Raw genomic sequence first — 21,914 nt, 5'->3', positions numbered from 1 at the left:
GCTGAAGAAAATGAAAAGAAAATTATTGTAGTTTCAGACTGAGAGGTGGCCCCAGGTGTGGTTTAGTAATGCCCTGACTTGATTGGATGCTTTTGAACTATGGTGTTGGAGAAGACTCTTAAGAGTCCCTTGGACAGCAAGAAGATCCAACCAGTCCATCCTAAAGGAGATCAGTCCTGGGTGTTCATTGGAAGGACTGATGCTGAAGCTGAAACTCCAGTACTTTGGCCACCTCATGGGAAGAGTTGACTCATTGAAAAAGACCCTGATGCTGGGAGGGATTGGGGGCAGGAGGAGAAGGGGACGACAGAGGATGAGATGGCTGGATGGCATCACCGACTCGATGGGCATGAGTTTGAGTAAACTCCGGGAGTTGTGATGGACAGGGAGGCCTGGCGTGCTGCGGTTCATGGGGTCGCAAAGAGTCGGACACGACTGAGTGACTGAACTGAACTGAACTGAACTGACTTGGTTGGGGGGTAAAAAATCAGGATTTCACAGAGTAAGCTGAGTTAGGCTGGGTTGAATAACAGGAAGATAAATACATGGGTTTCTACATTCTTCTCTTATGCTGTGTAACGTCTCTTCCTGAAACTTCTCTCCTGGTGTGGTAAATGTGTTTTCCTGGTTCGTTAAACTTACGCTGCATGGAAGGCATTTATGCACAAAGAAACAGCGGTGTAGACCAGGGCTATGTCTTTGGAGACACCTTTGTTGCTTCTGTAATTTTGCGGGGAAGAGGCACATGTTGTAGGGGGGCTTTCTTGGGGCTGTCAGGGGCTCTTACCCTGTTCTGCCCACCCTCTTCTTCTTCCCTTTTATTCACAGCATCTCCCATCTTCTCCATCATCTCTCTGTCTTGAATCTCATTTGCTTCCTGCTTCTCCTGCAGATCACTCACATCCTTTTATCACCCTTTTCTCTCCCCAAACTATCATCTTTCAGGTACTTTTAACAATGTCCATCTTACTTCTCTCTAAGATCGTTCTGTCTCTCTTACCTTTGTTTTTATACAGATGTTACCTTCTCTCAGTTTCATTATCAGTCATCTGCACTTATTCTAAAGATTAATTTGTCTTTCATTTCAATTTCCCATTTCCTCAACTTCCTTCTTGTGTCTCCATCAAAATGTTAGCTACGTTGACATCCCTAAGTGGTGCTTTATATACATACCCACTATATCACTGTTCCTCCTCTCCATCCTGTGCCCACATTCCTTCTGCCCACTTTTCATCCCACGCCTTGCCTTCTTGTTTTCTACTTTTCCTACTTCATTTCGCTCTTTTCTACTCTTGGACCTTGAATCTTCTCTGTTCATACTTATTCCCTTGGCGATATTAGTAATTCTCAAAAGTAACATGTTTAGGACTGAACTCCTGATCTTCTACCCCAAACGTGGTCCTCTTGTAGTCTTTATAATGTCCGAAAGTGTTCACTCCATCCTTCTAGACCCAATCCTTGGTATCACCCTTAATTATTCTCATACCCCACATCTAATCCTTCAGGATTTTCTGTTGTCCTTCCCTTCAAAATATACCTAGAATCTGACTGTCACCTTGGTCCAAGCCACCATCGTCTCTACTCTGGACTCCAAGTTTCTCAATAGTTTCTCTGCTCCTATTCTAGTCTCCTCTTTGGTCTGTCCTCAACAGAGCAACCAGACTGATCCAGAAACTCATGTACTCAATATTCTTCAATGGTTTCTCATCTTTTAAGTGGGAAAGACAAAGTCTCAATGGCCTATGAGGCCCTACATATTCTGGCCCCATTGTATCTCTGACCTCACCTTCCCCTACTGTCTTCCTATTTCACTTTCCACACTGGCTTCCTCCACTCTTACAGGCATGTAACTGCCTCAGGGCTGTGAAGTTAGCATCCCCTTTCCTGGAAGCCTCCCGGCTAGATACCAACACAGCTTATTCACTCACCTCCTTCAGGCTTTTCTCCCAAGACTACCTCCTCCCTGAGGCCTTTCCTGGCCATCGTATATGAAATCATAACTCACTGATCTCCACCCCCAGTGATCATTACTCCATTTCCAGCTTTATTTTTATTCTTCATATCTTTCAGCATCTCATAGTGCACGTTGTTTAATACTCATCCTACATACTGTTTCCCCTTTTTAGGATTCAGCCCCATGAGGGTAGGGGCTTCCCAGGTGGTGCAAGCAGTAAATAACCTTCCTGACACTGCAATCACAGAAAACTAACCAATCTGACCACATGGACCACAGCCTTGTCTAACTCAATGAAACTATGAGCCATGCTGTGTAAGGCCACCCAAGATGGACGGGTCATGGCAGAGAGTTCTGACAAAATGTGGTCCACTGGAGAAGGGAATGGCAGACCACTTCAGTATTCTTGCCTTCAGAACCCTGTGAACAGTATGAAAAGGCAAAAAGATAGGACACAGAAAGATGAACTCCCCAGGTCGGTACGTGCCCAATATGCTCCTGGAGATCAGTGGAGAAATAACTCCAGAAAGAATGAACAGATGGAGCCAAAGCAAAAACAACACCCAGTTGTGAATGTGACTAGTGAGGGAAGAAAAGTCCAATGCTATAAAGAGCAATATTGCATAGGAACCTGGAATATTAGGTCCATGAATCAAGGCAAATTGGAAGTGGTCAAACAGGAGATGGCAAGAGTGAATATCGACATTTTAGGAATCAGTGAACTAAAATGGACTGGAATGGGTGAATTTAACTGAGATGACCATTATATCTACTACAGTGGGCAAGAATGCTTTAGAAGAAATAGAGTAGCCAGCATAGTCAACAAAGGAGTCCGAAATGAAGTACTTGGATACAATCTCAAAAACGACAGGATGATCTCTGTTCATTTTCAAGGCCAACAATTCAATATCACAGTAATCCAAGTCTATGCCCCAACCAGTAATGCTGAAGAAGCTGAACTGTTCTATGAAGACCCACAAGACCTTCTAGAACTAACATCCAAAAAAGATGTCTTTTTCATTACAGGGGACTGGAATGCAAAAGTAGGAAGTCAAGCAACACCTGGAGTAACAGGCAAATTTGGCCTTGGGGTACAGAATGAAGCAGGGCAAAGGCTAACAGAGTTTTACCGAGAGAATGCACTCGTCATAGCAAACACCCTCTTCTAACAACACAAGAGAAGACTCTACACATGGACATCACCAGATGGTAGACACCGAAATCAGATTGATTATATTCTTTGCAGCCAAAGATGGAGAAGCTCTATACAGTCAGCAAAAACCAGACCAGGAGCTGACTATGGCTCAGATCATGAACTCCTTACTGCCAAATTCAGACTGAAATTGAAGAAAGTAGGGAAAAACACTAGACCATTCAGGTATGACCTAAATCAAATCCCTTATGATTATACAGTGGAAGTGAGAAATAGATTCAAGGGGTTAGATCTGATAGACAGAGTACCTGAAGAACTATGGAGGGAGATTTGTGAAATTGTATAGGAGGCAGGGATCAAGACTATTCCCAAGAAAAAGAAATGCAAAAAGACAAAATGGTTGTCTGAAGAGGCCTTACAAATAGCTATGAAAAGAACAGAAGCTAAAGGCAAAGGAGAAAAGGAAAGATATTCCCATTTGAATGCAGAGTTCCAAAGAATAGCAAGGAGAGATAAGAAAGCCATCCTCAGTGATCAGTGCAAAGAAATAGAGGAAAACAATAGATGGGAAAGACTAGAGATCTCTTCAAGAAAATAAGAGATACCAAGGGAATATTGATGCAAAGATGGGCTGAATAATGGACAGAAATGGTATGGACCTAACAGAAGCAGAAGATACTAAGAAGAGGTGGCAAGAATACAGAGAAGAAGTATACAAAACAGATCTTCATGACCCAGATAATCATGATGGTGTGATCACTCACCTAGAGCCAGACATCCTGGAATGTGAAGTAATGTGGGACTTAGGAAGCATTACTATGGACAAAGCTAGTGAAGGTGATAGAATTCCAGTTGAGCTATTTCAAATCCTAAAAGATGATGCTGTGAAAGTGCTGCACTCAATTATGCCAACAAATTTGGAAAACTCAGCAGTGGCCACGGGACTGTAAAAAGTCAATATTCATTCCAATCCCAAAGAAAGGCAATGCCAGGGAATGCTCAGACTACCGCACAATTGCACTCATCTCACACGCTAATAAAGTAATGCTCAAAATTCTCCAAGCCAGGCTTCAAAAGTACGTGAACCATGAACTTGTAGATGTTCAAGCTGGATTTAGAAAAGGCAGAGGAACCAGAGATCAAATTGCCAACATACATTGGATCATAGAAAAAGCAAGAGAGTTTCAGAAAAACATTTATTTCTGCTTTACTGACTATGCCAAAGCCTTTGACCGTGTGGATCACAACAAACTGTGGAAAATTCTTAAAGAGATACCCAACCACCTGACCTGCCTCCTGAGAAATCTGTATGCAGGTCAGGAAGCAACAGTTATAATCGGATATGGAACAACAGACTGGTTCCAAATAGGGAAAGGAGTATGTCAAGGCTATATGTTGTCACCCTGCTTATTTAACTTATATGCAGAGTACATCATGAGAAACGCTGAGCTGGAAGAAGCACAAGCTGGAATCAAGATTGCCGGAGAAATATTAATAACCTCAGATATGCAGATGACACCACCCTTATGGTAGAAAGAGAAGAAGAAATAAAGAGTCTCTTGATGAAAGTGAAAGAGGAGAGTGAAAAAGTTGGCTTAAAGCTCAACATTCAGATAACTAAGATCATGGCATCTGGTCCCATCACTTCATGGCAAATAGATGGGGAAACAGTGGAAACAGTGATAGACTTTATTTTCTTGGCCTCCAAAATCACTGCAGGTAGTGACTGCAGCTGTGAAATTAAAGACCCTTGTTCCTTGGAAGAAAAGCTTTGACCAACTTAGATAGCATTAATATGCTGAGACATTAATAAAAGCAGAGATTTTACTTTTCCAACAAAGGTCCATCCAGTCAAAGCTATGGTTTTTCCAGTTGTCATGTATGGATGTGAGAGTTGTACTATAAAGAAAGCTGAGCACCAAAGAATTGATGCTTTTGAACTGTGGTGTTGGAGAAGACTCTTGAGAGTCCCTTGGACTGCAAGGAGATCTAACCAGTCCATCTTAAAGGAAATCAGTCCTGAATATTCACTGGAAGGACTGTTGCTGAAGCTGAAACTCCAATACTTTGGCCACCTGATGCAAAGAACTGACTCATTGGAAAGGACCCTGATGCTGGGAAAGATGGAAGGCAGGAGGAGAAGAGCATGACAGAATATGAGAGGGTTGGATGGCATCACTGACTCGATGGACTTGAGTTTGAATAAGCTCCAGGAGTTGGTGATGGACAGGGAGGCCTGGCGTGCTGCAGTCCACAGGGTGAAACAGAGTCGGACATGACTGAGCGACAGAACTGACTGACTAGCTGACACTGCAGGAGATGCAGATTTGATTGCTGGGTTGGGAAGATCCCCTGGAGGAGGAATTGCACCCCACTCCAGTATTCTTGCCTGGTGAGTCCTGTGGATGGAGGAGCTTGGTGGGCTATAGACAATGGGGTCGCAAAGAGTTGGACACGACTGACAGACAGCACGCCCATGAGGGTAAGGGTTTATTTCATTCATTCCTGAACTCTCAGGGCCCACAAGAGTACCTATCCAACAGGGAGCAGTTAACTAGTATCTGAGGAATGAATGAGTGAATTCTCTATCTTTTGCGTTCTGCCTTCTTCCCATTTCGCACATTTCTTGCTCATCCTCCACCTGTGGCTTCGATTCCATCTTGACCACATTTGTTCTCTTTGCTTTCCCATCGTGCAGTCCTGCATCATCTATACTACTTGATCATTTATTTATTTGGCTTTGTTTCTCTTCCCTGTAAGACATGAGTCATGTTTCAGGGCCACTTTTTTTTTTTCTCCTTACCTTAGTGTCTTTCTCTTATTCAGCTTCTGCTTTAGCTCAGCCAGGTTCATTTTTATCTTTACTCTTAAACTTTTCAAATCCCTGCTCTATTATATCTACACTAACATGATATACATTATTTGCTATGTATAAGAAAATAACTATAGCTACTGGTCGTCTATTACATAACCTAATATCAAGAGAGAAACAGTAAAAAATGAAGTGTGTCCTGAAGAGCAAGGAAGGGAAGGACAGGACAGGACAGGAAAGTTTGGTTCAGGCCTGTGGGCTAATTCTTTGATACATCATTTATGATGAGTCTTAGATCTTTTACTGAATGCTGCTCCTGAGAACTGTGCCAACTATTAACATAGAAATTTAGCTTTTGGTGAAATTAGACCACTACTTATGAAATAGAGTGATTGTTCCATGATAAGCTATGGCTTTGCAGTCTTACTTAATCTGTTATTCAAGGTCTCAACTGATGATTCGTATCATTGATCTTGTGGATCATATGTCGTGCTTTTTTATTGATATACATTTAGACTTTATTATAATTCCTGTGGAAAACCAAATTTAGACACTGTTTATCTCATATGTTCTGAAATATTTTACAAAGGCCTCACATAATTTTTACAATATATATATCACTGGATTCTTTTTATAGGAAAATGAGAATAGTTAGAAAACGTAATGATGTCATTTTCCAGTTTTTTTCAATACAGCTGAAGTTTTCAAATGACGGTTAGAATGACATAATGCATAATAAACATAAGGTATAACCCACAAATGACTGATGACCAAAATAATATATAAGGCATATAGCTGTAGGTGTATAGTTACCCAGTAATGAATGTCCTTTCATTGATAAAGATCCAAGAGGAGGACTGGTGAGCCATCACAGTCTTCTTCTGCCCCTTTCTGAGATCATCTGAGGCTACCCTAGAACATTAGAATAGTATTAATGGTATGTTCCTGGATACATTCATAAATTAGTCTCTAGCTTACATTGAGATTTGTTGTGTCCCTAGTGTGTAAAAATATTCTGGGGGGAGTTTTTAAGTAGTGTTTTGTGTATGTGGGCATGAAGGTTAGATTGGAGAGGGAAGTAAAGAGACTTTTTACCATGTGCCTGCTTTGAATCTCACACTCTGTATGTGAGCATTTGATAGGTAGTATCTCATTTACTCCTCTGGCCTTCCTAGCAAGGTCGGGGCATTATTATGTCCATTTCAGACAGTAAGTAGTGGAACAAATCATTTGAAGCAAGGTCTGAATATGTTTGTTTCCTATTTTTCCTTTTCACCAATATTGTTTTTGAAGTTTGCAAAAAGGTTATATGGATTAAATATTGTTGATTTTCTACAAATTTGCCCATTTGAAGATTTTTTTCAAAGCTCTCTTTTTCCTACATCTAAGGGAATTAATGTTGAGGATAAGTAAAATGTTCTCCAAAATCTTCAACTATAAGAAAATAAACTTAGAGTTCAGAGTTTTAACTACAACTCACTTTGAGTGGGTATTAAATAGCATCCTGTAAACCCACTTTTCACAGAATAATTTGTTTTGGAAACAAGTAATAACATGTCTTTTCTGTCCCTTCCATTCCTCTCCACCACCTCCATATAAGCTTTAAAATATTTAGGTGTTTCATTCCATTCTTATTACTCAGTATGTGCTTTTGAGAGAAAAATCCATTTTTATCCTCTTTTGATAACCATTTCTTATTTTAAATTGAAAATTATGTATTCCTCATTTACTCTATGGAAAATATTAGTAAAGGAAGTGAAGTGAAGTGAAAGTCACTCAATTGTGTCTGACTCTTTGTGACCCCACGGACCGTACAGTCCATGGAATTCTCCAGGTCAGAACACTGGAGTGGGTAGCCTTTCCCTTCTCCAGGGGATCTTCCCAGCCCAGGGATTGAACCCAGGTCTCCCGCATTGCAGGCGGATTCTTTACCAGCTGAGCCACCAGCGTAACCAGTGAAGGAAGAGGAATATATAATTTTATTTTGACCCACTAAAGAAAGATGATAAAGAGGGCTTATGAGGAAACAGTAGATGAGTCAAAAACACTTAGCTTGACATACAGATTTCCCCTTGGAGATCAATTTGAGAAACTGTGTGACAGAGAAATGGGAAGAGGGAAAGGTGGAACAGGGGGCTGGACATCAAAGGGCCATACAAGTGACAATGTGGGCCCATGGTAAATGCTAATGATTTGCAAATGTGTAAGTGAGATCCTGGATCAAAGTTGTGCTGACACTCACTTTCCAGTTGATGGCTGTACTTAGCTATGCTCCCAGTAATGAATGTACCCACCACTATGTCTAAATTTGGCATAACTCCCATTGTAAGGAACCCTACTCTGAATTTTTAGTAGTTGATTTGGAATACATGAGAAGCATTTTCTTCATTTTTTCGATTTATCCACAGTTCTGACGCTACCAGGTCTCAGTGATTTAAAAGCCATCCTCCTGCTCCGTGTCTTCATAAATGCACAGATGGGCTCAGGGTGTCTGAAGAAGCTGTTTCCTGATGCAGAGCTTATGCTTTATTGAGAAGTATAAAAAGGGGAAAAAAAAGAGAAGCTCCTTGAGGAATTCTGCCTGGTTGAAATAATATTTCAGACGTCTTCTTGGTTTTAGGTTTTGTAGCAAAATTTCCAAATATTTTTGAAAAAAAAAATCAAATATCTTGTTGTTATATTTTAAAGTAAAATTTCTAGAGACTTGTGAAAACATTGATCTAGTTTTAAAGTTCTGTTTATATAGCAGCCGAGTGTTATTTTCTTTAAAAAGATGTTAAATTCCCAAACGCTTCTCTGATCCAAAAAGAGGCATTTTGCAATCATTGAAATTTGGGGGGCAACCTAAGAACACAAGCTAGTTAAAGTAGAGAAGAAATTCTAGAGCAATGTCTGGAGGTGTGCAAACTGAAAACTATCAAGCTATGAAAACTATATAAAAGGAAAAACTACAAAAACTGACCCAAGGCAGAGAAGGGTCAGCTAGTTTGGTAAGTCTGTTTTCGGAGTATTTCTAGAAAGAATTCTCTTTGATATGATTGTGCAAGAGAACATATTCCTTTCATTCCAGCAATTGAATTCAAACTGACTGAAACCTGTCCCATTCCACAAACACAGTTTCAAGTTGCCAGGCAGCCAATATCAAGCTCTGACCCGTGGGGTTAGTTAAGTGTGACATAACTTCCTTCAAATTTCCTTCAGGCTCTGGAAACTGTGGTCAGGTATGAATAATAACCTCCTTTACGTCTTCATATAAATGGCATTAGGGTGTGACCAGAGATTTTGTGTAATATTTTCTGCTGCTGCTAAGTCGCTTCAGTCTTGTCCAACTCTGTGCAACCCCGTAGATAGCAGCCCACCAGGCTTCCCTGTCCCTGGGATTCTCTAGGCAAGAACACTGGAGTGGGTTGCCATTTCCTTCTCCAATATAATATTTTCTAGTCATTCCCTTTTTCAGAAATTGAATATTTAATTACCATTGCATCAAGCCTACAGAATCATAGGGGCTATAGCCAGAATAAAAAGGCTGGAGAGAAAAATTCCATTTTTTTCTTAAATTTTAAAAAAGAAGGGGAAGTGATTCTAAAGTAGGTCATTCTGGCTGGGGTAAAGTGTGTGGAAGACATTTCATGTTTTCTTTTTCCAAGAGAACAGCTTCCCTGGTGGCTCAGATGGTAAAGAATCTGCCTGCAATGCAGGAGACCCAGGTTCGAACCTGGGGTCGGGAAGATCCCCTGGAGAAGGGAATGGCAACCCATTCCAGTATTCTTGCCTGGAGAATTTCATGGACAGAGGAGCCTGATGGGCTACAGTCTATCGAGTCACAAAGAGTTGGACACCACTGAGCAACTAACACATACACTACAGTCAAAAAAAAAAAAAAGGAAAAGAAGAAAAGAGGTTTCATAGAATTCATCCCTGATGCATATTTTCCCTTAGAACATATTGTTACTTTGAAATTATATAATCTATTGGAAAGCTATGAGCATGTCCCACCAGGCATATTATAATGGTCTCTAAGCTGAATGCTTGACTAGTTTCCCTTTATGCTTTTGCCATTTTGATCATCACATCATCCTGCTATCAGATATTCCTGAGACCTCATTCTTTGCAAATACAGCTCAGGCCCCATAACCTGACTTTCAGGCTTTCTGTATTTCCACCGAAACCTACCTTTCCAAACTCGACACTGAAACTTTCTTTAACACCAGGCTTTGTAGTCTAACGGAGTCACGTGTCATCCAATCTCTTCTCACCATTCCCCTTTCCCTCATCTCTGCAGATTCAGATCTCTACTTCCTTCTTGTCCCTGCTCAGAAGGAACCATATCAGTCTCCCCATGGCCTGTTTTCTACACTGCTGTGATGTTACTCTCTGCTTCCCACTGGTATTGCCATGATGGTTTTATACCTTATCTCATTTTCTAATCATGTCCTCCTGTGACTGGTGCTCCTCTAGTTAGAAACATCACCCTCTTTCATAGCACATCATTGGAAGGGGGTTTCATGGAGGACTTGTGCTGAGAGAGACAGAACCTTAGCCAACCTGGCAAATTAACTGTGTAGGTCAGAAGCTACAAGGGTATTTTAGGCTGCCTTGGGACAGAAACACAGCATGTTCCCTGAGCTCAACAAATCCCAGTTAGTCAGTCACAAAATTTGGTCTGGGCTGATTAGTTGTATAGTCTTTGCTCTTGCTTCTAAAACCTGAGTTTTGCCCCTAGATTTTGTCATTATATCACCCACAAAAAGAGTAATTGGGGCTTCCTAGTGAGATCCCGCCCTCCCCCCCTCCCCAACTTGCCACTCCTCCCAGTAGTCAAACACTACCTTCTCCTTCCTGGATCCAAATTATTTACCATTATTGAGAATGTATTCTTTTACTTCTATACTTTTACTTCTCCTGTAGCTCTCCTTTCACATTCCATCGCCTGTATCTTGCCAAGTGGTTCATTTTCTCTGCCTTTCGGTAGCAATTGACAATGTTGGTTGTTCCCTCTTTTTGAAACACTGTTTTTGGAGACTCTGAGACAAAGCAGCAACCACCACAACCTTACTTTAGTTCCTGGCTCTCCCACATGTCTCAGTTATTTAGTCTCCTCTGCTGGCTCCTCCCTTATACGATCACAAAACGCTGGCTTGTTCTAATAGACTGTCCTTGAACACCCTCTCCTCTCTATCTACACTTTCTTCCAGGTAACCTAATCCAGCTCTGGCCCAGCCTCTCTGCCGACTCCAGACTTATGTTACTACCTAAATTAATCTCTAGTTGGATGTCCATCCAAGGCATCTCAAGGCCAACATGGCCAAGCCAGAACAACTGACTTTCTCCCATACTCCAGAATTCCCTCTTCCACATTTCTTTCCCACCCACCTTAAGGGCACCAAAACTAAAAGTTTTACTTTTTCCTCTTCATAACCAGATTCCAATCCAAAAGTAAGTCCTATTGGTACCTCCAACAGGTAACTCAACAGCTTCCACTTCCAGGGCAACCACTCTGAGCCAACCCACCACCATCTTCCTCCTGGATTATTGCATCAGCCTTCAGACTGGTTTCCCTGAACCCACATCATGACCCATATTCCATTCTCCACATGGCAACCAGGATGATAATTTTCAAAAGCAAATCAGATCTTGTCATTTCATGATTAAAACCTTATAAAGACTTCCAAGAATGAGCTAGAGTAAAATAGAACCTCCTTATGATGACGCTCAAGGTCCTGTCAATCAATTCAGTATTCATTCTGTTTATTACTTCTCTCGTTGATTACATTTCATCTACACTGACCTTCTTTCTGGTTTTTAATCACTCCCTTAGCTCATTCTTGCCTCAGGGATTTGAACTTTCTGCTCCTCCTCCTTGGAGTTCTTTACCTCAGACTTTCCCATCATGCTGGTCTCTGTCAGAGACTTTCCCTAAGTAACTCTCAGTCATTATCATATTATTCAGATCATTGTTCCAATAGTCTGTCCTCAGCCATCCTCTCTTTTCTATTTATACCTTCTTTTAGGTAATCCAATTACCATATTTTCATCTAGGTAATGCATCAGTATTTGAAAGGATTTTATTGAGTTACATTGACTGTCTTTAGATAATTTAGATAATTATCTAGATAACTTAGATAATATTTATTGAGTGACTGACTAAATGTCAAGCTGTACCTGTGATCCAAAGGACTGACCTTGACCTCATAGTTAATATGGTATTTTAGGTAGGACTGGAAGTGGGCAATATTCTGAACTGAAGTACAAAGGCAAATTGACAATGATGGGCTGAAGAATCATTGCAATGGCTTCCTGATTGGTCCCCACTCTTTGTATTCATAAAAACATTAGGTAAAGTATCATTGAAGATAGCAAACAATTGAGATGTAATTATATTGTCACTCATGACCTATGCTGAAGCAAATTGTAGCTAGCTTCAGAAGATGTAATTAAATTTCAAAACAAACAAAAAGGAATTCAAAAGTCCTTTCATTATCCTGACCTTAGAAAGAAGGACAGTTGAATGAAATTTGTGAAAGAAGATGAAAACGGGGTAACATTTTTCTTGATAAGCATTATAAGCTAATTGAATAGGAAATAATATTGACTGAATTCAAAAGTTGCCTAAGCAAAATAATCAAACAATTGAAATACTTGAAAGGTAAAGAGGTGATTTGGTAAAACTCCCAGCTTATTATTAATTGCTAAAGTGAGAAATAGATCTATGAATTCAAACAGTTTCCCCTTTCCATTCCCATTAGCCATGATATATCGTAAATTAAAATCTGGTAGTGCCCTTGTGAATATCCTCTAAATTACAAAGACTTGGTAGGTTTAAGGGTCTGAGCTAGTTTCCTCAAAAGGCTTAAGAGGAGGATAACCAGAGATTATGATTAAATCAGCAAAAAGATTTATGAAAAAAAAAAAAGAAAAATTACAGGTCTAGAAGCCTAAGCATCTTACTTTGAATGCTCACAATTATTTTGGTAGAATATTAACTATGACTTTGGACTTTCCTGGTGGCTCAGACAGTAAAGGATTTGCCTGCAATGAGGGAGACCTGGGTTCGAACACTGTGTTGGGAATATCCCCTGGAGGAGGGCACAACAACCCACTCTAGTATTCTTGCCTGGAGAATCCCCATGGGCAGAGTAGTCTGCTGTGCTGCAGTCCATGGGGTCGAAAACAGCTGGATACAACTGTGCGACTAAGCACAAACTATGACTTGAGGAGGAAGGTAGTTGTTAAAAATCTAAGTGTTTTACTTCGAGAGAGAATCTTACAGGCTCTCCCATCCTGGGGCCAGAGCTTATTGACTTTGATTGTGTAGGAAATAAGATCACTTATTCAATGTTTGGCTATCTATTTTAAAATTTTGTCCACAGAGAGTACAACTCAATATAGAATTAAATAGGCAAGTAATTAAATCTTGGAGAAATAAACAGTCCTGGAAGTACTAGGTCGGTCAAGGCTAAAATAGACCTTGGAGGCACAACAGGGAAGAGAGAAGATCGGGAAGATAGAATCAGTCTGAGCAGGCAGTAGGGATGAGGACCCTGAGAAAGCAGGATAAGTCAGCACCCGTATATGGGCAATGCTGAGGATGGGAAGCATCCGAGAACATCTGAAGTGGTTTACCTCTTCCCGCTCTGCATCCTGCATAGATGTGGACTTGCCTAGACTGGCCAGTTACCAGAATGAGGCCAAAGGATGTGAGGTGAAGCCCAAATAAAACTCAAAAGGACCAGTCATTTAAAGTACCTTCCCAGGTTCAAGCATGGATTAATTAAATGGTCACTTGTTTAAAAGTGGAAAACTTGGTTCGCTCCTCCGTATATCAACAAATATTTCATGAGTTCCTTCTCTGGGCCTGCTATCATGCTAAGCCAGGAAGCATGGCCTATATTTGTATCTATATCTGCAGCCCCTGATTCCTGAGGCCATTGGGTGCAGGAAACGTCAGAGCAGTCATAATTTTACAATGAGCTAGAAAAATACATGTGTTAACTCCCTGGGTCCTCCAGCCAAAGAGAATTTCTCCTTTGAACTTTCACAGCAAAACATCTGAGTCTTTCTAATTACTTTCGCTTTCTCTCTCTAATCATATTTTATTTTACCTAATTTCCTTTAGAACAGGATGATGGCTTATTTTAATTTTTGACTCCTAGAGTGAATGTATATATGCAAGTATGTAGAGAAAACATACATTAATATAAAGAAATGAAGATCTCTATGTTCAGTATGTGATGTGCGTGCTCAGTCACTAAGTTGTGTTAGACTCTTTGCAACCCCATGGACTGTAGCCTGCCAGGTTCCTCTGTCCATGGGACTTCCCAGGCAAGAATACTGGAGTGTGTTGCCATTCCCTTCTCCAGGGGAATCTTCCTGACCCAGGGACCGAACTTGCGTCTCTAGCATTGCAGGTGGATACTTTACCATTGAGCCACCTGAGAAGTCATTCAGTATATGGAGAGATGTACTAGAATATTAACAGTAAAACTGAAAGCTGTGAAATTATGAATGATAATTATTTCCTTTTTGATTTCATATATATTTTCTAAATCATATATGAGCAGCATATCTTACATAACACACACCATATTCATGCCTGCATGCTTAGTAGTGTCCAACTCTTTGCGACCCCATGGACTGTAGCCTCCCAGGCTGCTCTGTTCATGGAATTTTCCAGGCAAGAATACTGGAGCTGGTTGCCATTTTTTACTCCAGAACACACATTATAAAAATTGATTAAAAAAAAAAAAAGACTAGAGAGTTTCACATTAGAATAGGAAGTGTGTATTTCAGTTATGAAGTAAAATTATACTAAAGGCTGTATGCATGGAGGATTTTGTTTTAAACATTATTTTTGCCTGAAGAAACAATGGAAAGTTACAAATACATATTTAGCTCTAAAATAAAGCTGTTTTCTCTAAACTCTGACCTGGAACCTTATAGTACAGAAGAGCAGAGCCATATACAACTGTATCACTTCAAGGAAACCAAACATCTGTAATTCTAACTGTTATCCAATTCTTAGAAAACAGAAAAAAGTCAAGAAAAATATGGGTTCTGGGAAATACTTGGCACCATGTTTTTTCTAAGGAATGTGCTTCATTTGCAGAGATGGTAAAAGTTCAATATTAGACTATAAATATTATCACTTTATCAGGTGATACTGATTGCAGTTAGGGAATGTTTGTTTAGAGATACAAGTAAAAATGTGTTATAGTCTTTAAGACAGGACTAAACCGAATGTGGATCAAGCAACCAGATTTTTATGTGACTCTCCCATCACCATCAGTCCCAGTGGAACCTAATTTGAAGTGCCAAGCCATTAGTATGCGAGTGCACATTTACACGGCGCTAACCCTGGGTGCTCCACTCTCCCCAGAGTGCCCTCGGGGAGGTGAGCAAAGCAGGAGCAGTAGGAGAGGCGAACTAGTTTGAAGTCACTTCAGGATTTAAAGTACCTTGCCACCGCTGTTTGGGAGGGAGCCACTCAGTCTGCCGACAACATCTTCTGGAATAGGTGCCATGACCCAGCTCCAGATTCTCTGCTTCATCTAGGTTTCCAAGAGGAAATTCTAAGGTTGACTTTACAGGGATCATGGTTCATTTTTCCTGCTCATTATTTGGCTGCAAAAAAAGGATCCCTTTTTCCTCTTGAGCTCCGTTTACTAGGCTCCGGGAGGATGATGGAGATGTCCTTCAACCACCTCTGCTACTAAGATAACACCCTCATCCCTTAAGAAAGAGACGCTTTCATGCTCAGCTACTGAAGGCAGTACTATTGGTTCATTCGGTACTTGAGATGATGTTATGAAATGATGAAATCACTATACCTGACAGTCTTTAAAAGACTAAGTTTTGCCACAGATCCCAATCTTCTCTAAGTCCAGACTTTAGTGAAAAGGAGAGCATTCAAAAGAAGTTCTTTTGCAGAGGTTGTACTTTCAATCGACCTTTACTTGTTTTTAAAAATCTAAACTTTTATATAAAGCCCATGTATCTCTAACAATCTTAAATTCCCTGTCTGCCTTGTGATCAAAGAGTCTGCATAAGTAAATTGACAGCATTAGATTTCTATTTCAATGAAAAGTACAGGATACCTCTTATTTAAAACAAGTGTCAAATATGAAACCTTAAATTACATGCTACATATATATTACACGTATGTTATATTATTTTAAATGTAATCAGAAAAGTTAATTTGTTTTAATCACTGCTGGTTATTTCTCTCTTCTGATTGACCAAAACATTTAATAGTTTATCACAAAATTTTATAGACATTAGAAATAGTAGAAATATATCTATATACTAAAATAAACTTTAGGAAGACTTATACCTGTTTATGTGGCTAAATAAATTAATCTCAAATATGGTTAATAGATTTGTTTTAGTTGGGGCTACTGTTTGTTATTTAGATATATGTTTATTATGAAATAAAAAGTCAAATGACTTGTTTAAATTCTAAAAATATTTATTTAGCATAAAGGCATATTTCTTTTTTGAAAAATGTTTAGTGAACACTGGTACTATAGTTTTTTCTAAATAGATTGCATTATTTTGCAAGTTTTTAGTTAAACTACACTAAATGCAATCACACCTCAGATGACAGTAATGTGGTACAGTTCAGTTTAGTTAGATTTAGAATTCTATTTCCAATTGTCCAGTCAATATCCAATTATAAAGGAGGGGGCGGAAGGGAATCATATAAAAGTATCAAAAGGTAAAACTTGCAATTATAAGATAAATTTAGTACTAGGGATGTAATATGCAACATGATAAATTTAATCAATGCTGGTAGGGCTTCCCTGGTGGCTTAGTGGTAAAGAATCCACCTGCCAACTCAGGAGTTATGGGTTTGAGCCCAGATCCAGGAAGATTCCACAGTCCTCTGAACAAATAAGCCCACAACTATTGAGCCTGTGCTCTAGAGCCCGGGGTTGAAACAAAACAAGCTACCACAATGAGAAGCTTGTGCACACAACTAGGGAGTAGCCTCTGCTTGCCGCTACTAGAGAAAAGCCCACATAGCAATAAAGACCCATCAGAGCCACAAATAAAATAAATAAGTATGTTGTATATGAAAGTGAAAGTCGCTCAGTCGTGTCCAACTCTTTGCGAACTATAGAGACCATGGAATTCTCTAGGCCAGAATACTGGAGTGGGTAGCGTTTCCCTTCTCCAGGGGATCTTCCCTACCCAGAAATCGAACTGAGGTCTCCTGCATTGTAGGCATTCTTTACCAACTGAGCTATACGAAAGTTGTTAAAAGAGTAAATCTTAAGAGTTCTCATCACAAGTAAAGAGTTTCCTTCTATTTCTTTAATTTTATATCTATGCGAGATGATGGAGCATTTCATGAATATGTTAAGTTAAATTACTGTGTTGTACAACTTATACAGTGCTAAATGTCAACTATATCTCAATAAAACTGGATAAAAAAGTTACTTTCCCCTCTCAAGAAAAAAAAAATACAGCGAAGATTTTCAACTCTGCAATTTGAGGGCAGAATTCGTTAAAACAATGATAATACTAATCTAAGATCAATTGCAAAATATTTAAATGTTTTATATTAATAAAGTAAAGATAAAATGTCATCAATAGAATTACTTTGTTAGTCACGCCTACTAAGTTTATTCCTACCTCAAAGTTATCCACATTAATAAACCTATCAGCAATATTATTAATAACAAAAATACCCTTTAAATAAAAATTCATAAAGTAAGTTCACTTCCTTGTAATTTAAGTTTAGGTGGTAAAGACCAACAAAATATAGGCATCAATTTTTTATGTTTCATGTTTCCTGTCTATACACAAGTAAAAGTCTGTGTCACTTTACTGTGAACAATACAATATGTGCTACAATATAAGAACATGGAGTATATGGTATAATTTTATCAACGTTATTCAGGGGCAGTCTCTTTTATAAATAAACCTCAAAATTGATGGGTTCCACAACATAGGATTGAGTGTTTCTCTCTTATTAAAAATTATAGTTTCTAATATTGTTAGTCACTCAGTCACGTCTGACTTTTTGCAACCCCATGAACTGCAGAGCCCACGAGGTTCCTCTGTTCATGGAATTCTCCAGGCAAGAATACTGGAGTGGTGGCCATTCCCTTCTCCAGTCAGAAATAACAGATTAACAGAAGTATGACTTCTTCAAAATAAAAATGACTGACATAGCAAAAAGTTTGAACTGGCCACCACAACCTCTATTTGAAAAGTGGCAAGAAGCCAGATAATTTCATTGTTTCTCAGAGGTAATGCTTTGCCTACTTGCCATCTGCTCATGTATCCTGGACTCACTCACTGGAAAGCCGTTCAACTCCAGTACCCTTATACTGTCTGGTCGCACCAGCTCAGCTCACACTGCTTGAATGGACACTTTGGCAGAGCTGTTAGTTTCTTAATGCTAATTATTTATAGCTATTTTTGAAGACTTGCCCAGTGTTTAATTCCCACCAAAGCCCTCTTGGAACATCCTCTTACGATGCCTATTTTATAGATGATGAATTGAGGCTTGACTAAGTTAAGTCATTTGCTAAGTAAGGGACAAGCCAGTAAGTGACAAAGGCAAGATTTGAACCTAAAGCTCTCCTGCTTCAGAATTGGATCCTTAACTCATGAACTCCTATTTAATTATGATTATTCTTTCGAAGTTTGGTGCAGTCCTAAATTGTATCAGAAATCCTTTTTAACTTTTTTTTTTTTTTGGTAGGAGAGAAGTCTCTTTTGATTTGTGGAAAACAATAAAACTTTAGCTGAACCCTCAATTAAAAAGACCTTCTGAGTCCGCTGGTTGAATGCAACATTGCAAACCTAAGGATACTCAGAGGAAGCAGTAAGTCCTGCAAAAGTCTAGTATCTTTTCCTGGCAAAAATCACAATTTCAGGTAAAGACCATGAGCTCACTCCCTATTAAAAAGTGAGGGGAGATTGGCGGCCACACTTAGCTTCAAGCCCTCCCCTGTCCCCGGCCCCGTCTCCCTCCCATGCTTACCTTGATCAGAAAGGGGTGTTCTGTAAATATCAAAAGCAAAAGTATGTCCGGGTTTCAGGCGGCTCTGATACACGCACACCTTCAAACCTGGCTGCCTATGGATTTTGCTTTCTAACAACTTGCCCTTAACTGGACCTCAGGGAGTGGATTAGAGCGCTTTTTTCACCCCCTACTCCCATTTTTCACCTACTACGGTGTGCATAGGAGGAGACTTTTCCCCTTCGTGGCGGAGCCGAACTTGCCCCGGAGAGTTTGTTCCCGCTCTCAGCCACAAACTCTGATCATCGCCGGAGAGGCAGCGCTCGCTCACCGGTCCCGGAGGTGGAGGCGAGGTCGGAGCCAGGGGCGGGAGCAGGGCGGCAGGGCCCCTCTGCGCCTGGCAGGGCCCTTCCGACGATCATCCAGCCCAAGAGGCTGTGGATGATTGCTCCCCGTCGCCGCCGCAGGGAAGGGTTAGGAGGGAGCCCCTCCCTGCGCCTCAGTGCATGTTGGGAGTGTTGACTTCGCAGCAGCTGACCGGGACACGCCTCTGTGTCCTGCCACACACCTTGAGGACAGGTAAATTGACAAGTGAATTTGGTTGAGCCTTTACCTTCTGAATTGGACGCTTTCTAGTCTCTCCTCTCTGGTCTGTACAGAAACAGTCTTTAAGAGATGACACCGACGAGGACAGAATGTCATCATTCATGTCTTTCTTTTTTAAAAAATGTGTCTTTTAATTAGAAATGTCTAAAATATAACCCCTTGTTTTTATTGCCACTTCCTTTCGGAACAGGCACCTAATCACACAGAGCAGTGGTTCTCACACTTCCTAGGGAACCAGAGACGCTTCTGTATCTTGCTAGACTCCTCGGGTCTCAGCATCTTCCAGACTTTGATCTAGTAGGTTTGGGGCAGGTGGCAGGTACTTTTAAAATCAGCTTCACAGAAGAACATCTGAATTTGAAAACTACTGTAGTAAAAGCATACAGGAGGAAATGAGTAGTAATTTGGTCACTAACTAGAGAATTCTGTTTTTAAGCTGCTTTCCCTCAATACCTCTGATTTTAAAAAGGACACAAGTCTAATTATCTAGACTTATTATGGTGATGATTTCACAATATATGCAAATACTGAATCATTATTTTATACACTTGAAGCAAATGTAATAAAATGTCAGTTATATCTCAAAAAGAAAGGAGTGGATAAAGGAACCTCAGTTAAAAAGGGGAGTGGCTCAGTGATAAAGGATTCCCCTGTCAATGCAGAAGTGACTTTGATCTCTGATTCCAGAAGATCCAACATGCTGGGGAACGACTAAGCCTCTGCACCACAACTATGGAGCCTGTGCTCAAGCGCCTGGGAGCCACAGCTACTGAGCCTCTTTGTCACAAAGTCCTGAAGCCCAGGAGCCCTAGGGCCAGTGCTCCACAATGAGAGAAGCCATCACAATAAAAAGCCGGCGCAGTGCAACTGGAGAGTCGCCTCCGCTCCCTGCAAATAGAGAAAGCCCTCGCATCAAGGAAGACCCCATGGACTGCAGCCCGCCAAGTTCCTCTGGCCATGGGATTTTCCTGGCACAAATACTGAACTGGGTTGCCATTTCCTTCTCCAGGGGATCTTACCAACCCAGGAATCGAACCCGGGTCTCCCACATTGCAGGCAGACTCCTTACCATCTGAGCCACCAGGGAAGTAATGAAGACCCAGCACAGCCAAAATTATAAAATTTTAAATAAATAAATAAAATTATTAAAAAAAAAGAGCTCCCTCTTTGAAAACTGCCAAATACCAAAACTTTTTATATTTATTTAAATTAATAAAATCAGACTCCTCCTCCCCCCAAAAAGGTACCAAAGACTTAGAGACACTCATAGTAAATGCTCCGGAAATAACGCTTTCATTTACATATCCACAAATGTACTTTTTGGTATCACTGATACTTTATTTGTTTCCCATGTAAAGCACTTTGATGATGGGGGGAAAAAAGGTTATTTTACAAGTATAAACCTCAGAGACCTCAAAAGGAATTGAATATAATTCCTACAATGAGTTCAAAGGCAGAGTTGATTTCTGGTTTCCTATATATGCAAATGTCAATTTTACTGAGCATTACTCTGATTTGCAGGTTACAAGTTTGATATAATATCAATACTTCAAGGATTCTCTATGTTCAAAAGATCAGACAGTTTATTTAGTTAACTTTTGGTGTGTGGAGACCAGGGATGATCAGACTGGCCATTGTTTGGCTAGTTTAATAAGCTGCACAGAATCAGGCATGTGGGCTTATTGGATCACAATGAAAGCTTCTACAACTTCATATATGAGGACAGTGTGACCTGGTATTACCTGTGGATCTTGGTTTGATGGCCATGCTGGCTCTACAAACCCTCTTGTGTGATTGACTGCTGGTATGGGCTGACCTTTGAATGACAACTAAAAGGAACTTCAGTGTCCACAGATCCTAGGCTCCAGAACATCTTTGTCCAAATCCATGCTGCACTCTTATTGTCTACATTGGTTTATTATCAGTATCAGAGAAACCTTGTTTTGTCTTTTTCATCTGCAACCATCCTTGAAAACTTTGCTCCAATGACTGATTTCAACTGGTTTCCTTTTGCTAGTTTCAGTGATTCTTTTTGTTTTGGAGTACTTAACCTTTTATAAATACAAAATTTTTATTTTATAATATAAAAATCCATAATTTCACTTATGCAATGTGAAAAGTTTGAAAAGCACAGACATGTAGAAGAAAAAAATCACTTACAATTCCATCTCTAAAATATAGTTACCAAGAACAATTTAGTAAATGTCACTATTGATATACTTTCTCTATGGATATTTACCAAAATGCTATTACACTTGACTTATTGTTTTATAGTCTGCTTTTACTACATTGAACATATTATAAACAATTTACCACATGTCAGGTTTTTTTTTTTCTGCAATGTGATTTTTAACTAGCTGCCCTATATTACACCATATGATATACCATTATTTATTTAATCAGATCTCTGTTGTGA

General features: G+C 39.9%; 1 protein-coding gene across 4 annotated transcripts in view; it reads right to left on the bottom strand.

The window, feature by feature from the left end:
• RASSF6 (Ras association domain family member 6) overlaps positions 1–19,341 on the bottom strand; it is a 64,021-nt gene extending 44,680 nt beyond the window's left edge. The window contains exons 1-2 of one of the 4 annotated variants that reach the window (XM_043906486.1): positions 18,914–19,341; positions 6,733–6,831 (exon numbers count right to left, since the gene is read on the bottom strand). In XM_043906486.1, coding sequence (XP_043762421.1) covers positions 6,733–6,788 — 56 coding nt within the window. In that variant the 5' untranslated portion in view covers positions 6,789–6,831; positions 18,914–19,341. The remainder of the gene's footprint in view (positions 1–6,732; positions 6,832–18,913) is intronic. The other 3 variants (XM_043906487.1, XM_043906489.1, XM_043906490.1) reach the window with 3 other exon arrangements.
• Between the last annotated feature and the right edge of the window lie 2,573 nt (positions 19,342–21,914).

The sequence above is a fragment of the Cervus elaphus genome, chromosome 6 (genome assembly GCF_910594005.1).
Source record: "Cervus elaphus chromosome 6, mCerEla1.1, whole genome shotgun sequence".
Classification (NCBI taxonomy): domain Eukaryota; kingdom Metazoa; phylum Chordata; class Mammalia; order Artiodactyla; family Cervidae; genus Cervus; species Cervus elaphus.
This window is presented reverse-complemented; position numbering and strand designations above follow the sequence as displayed.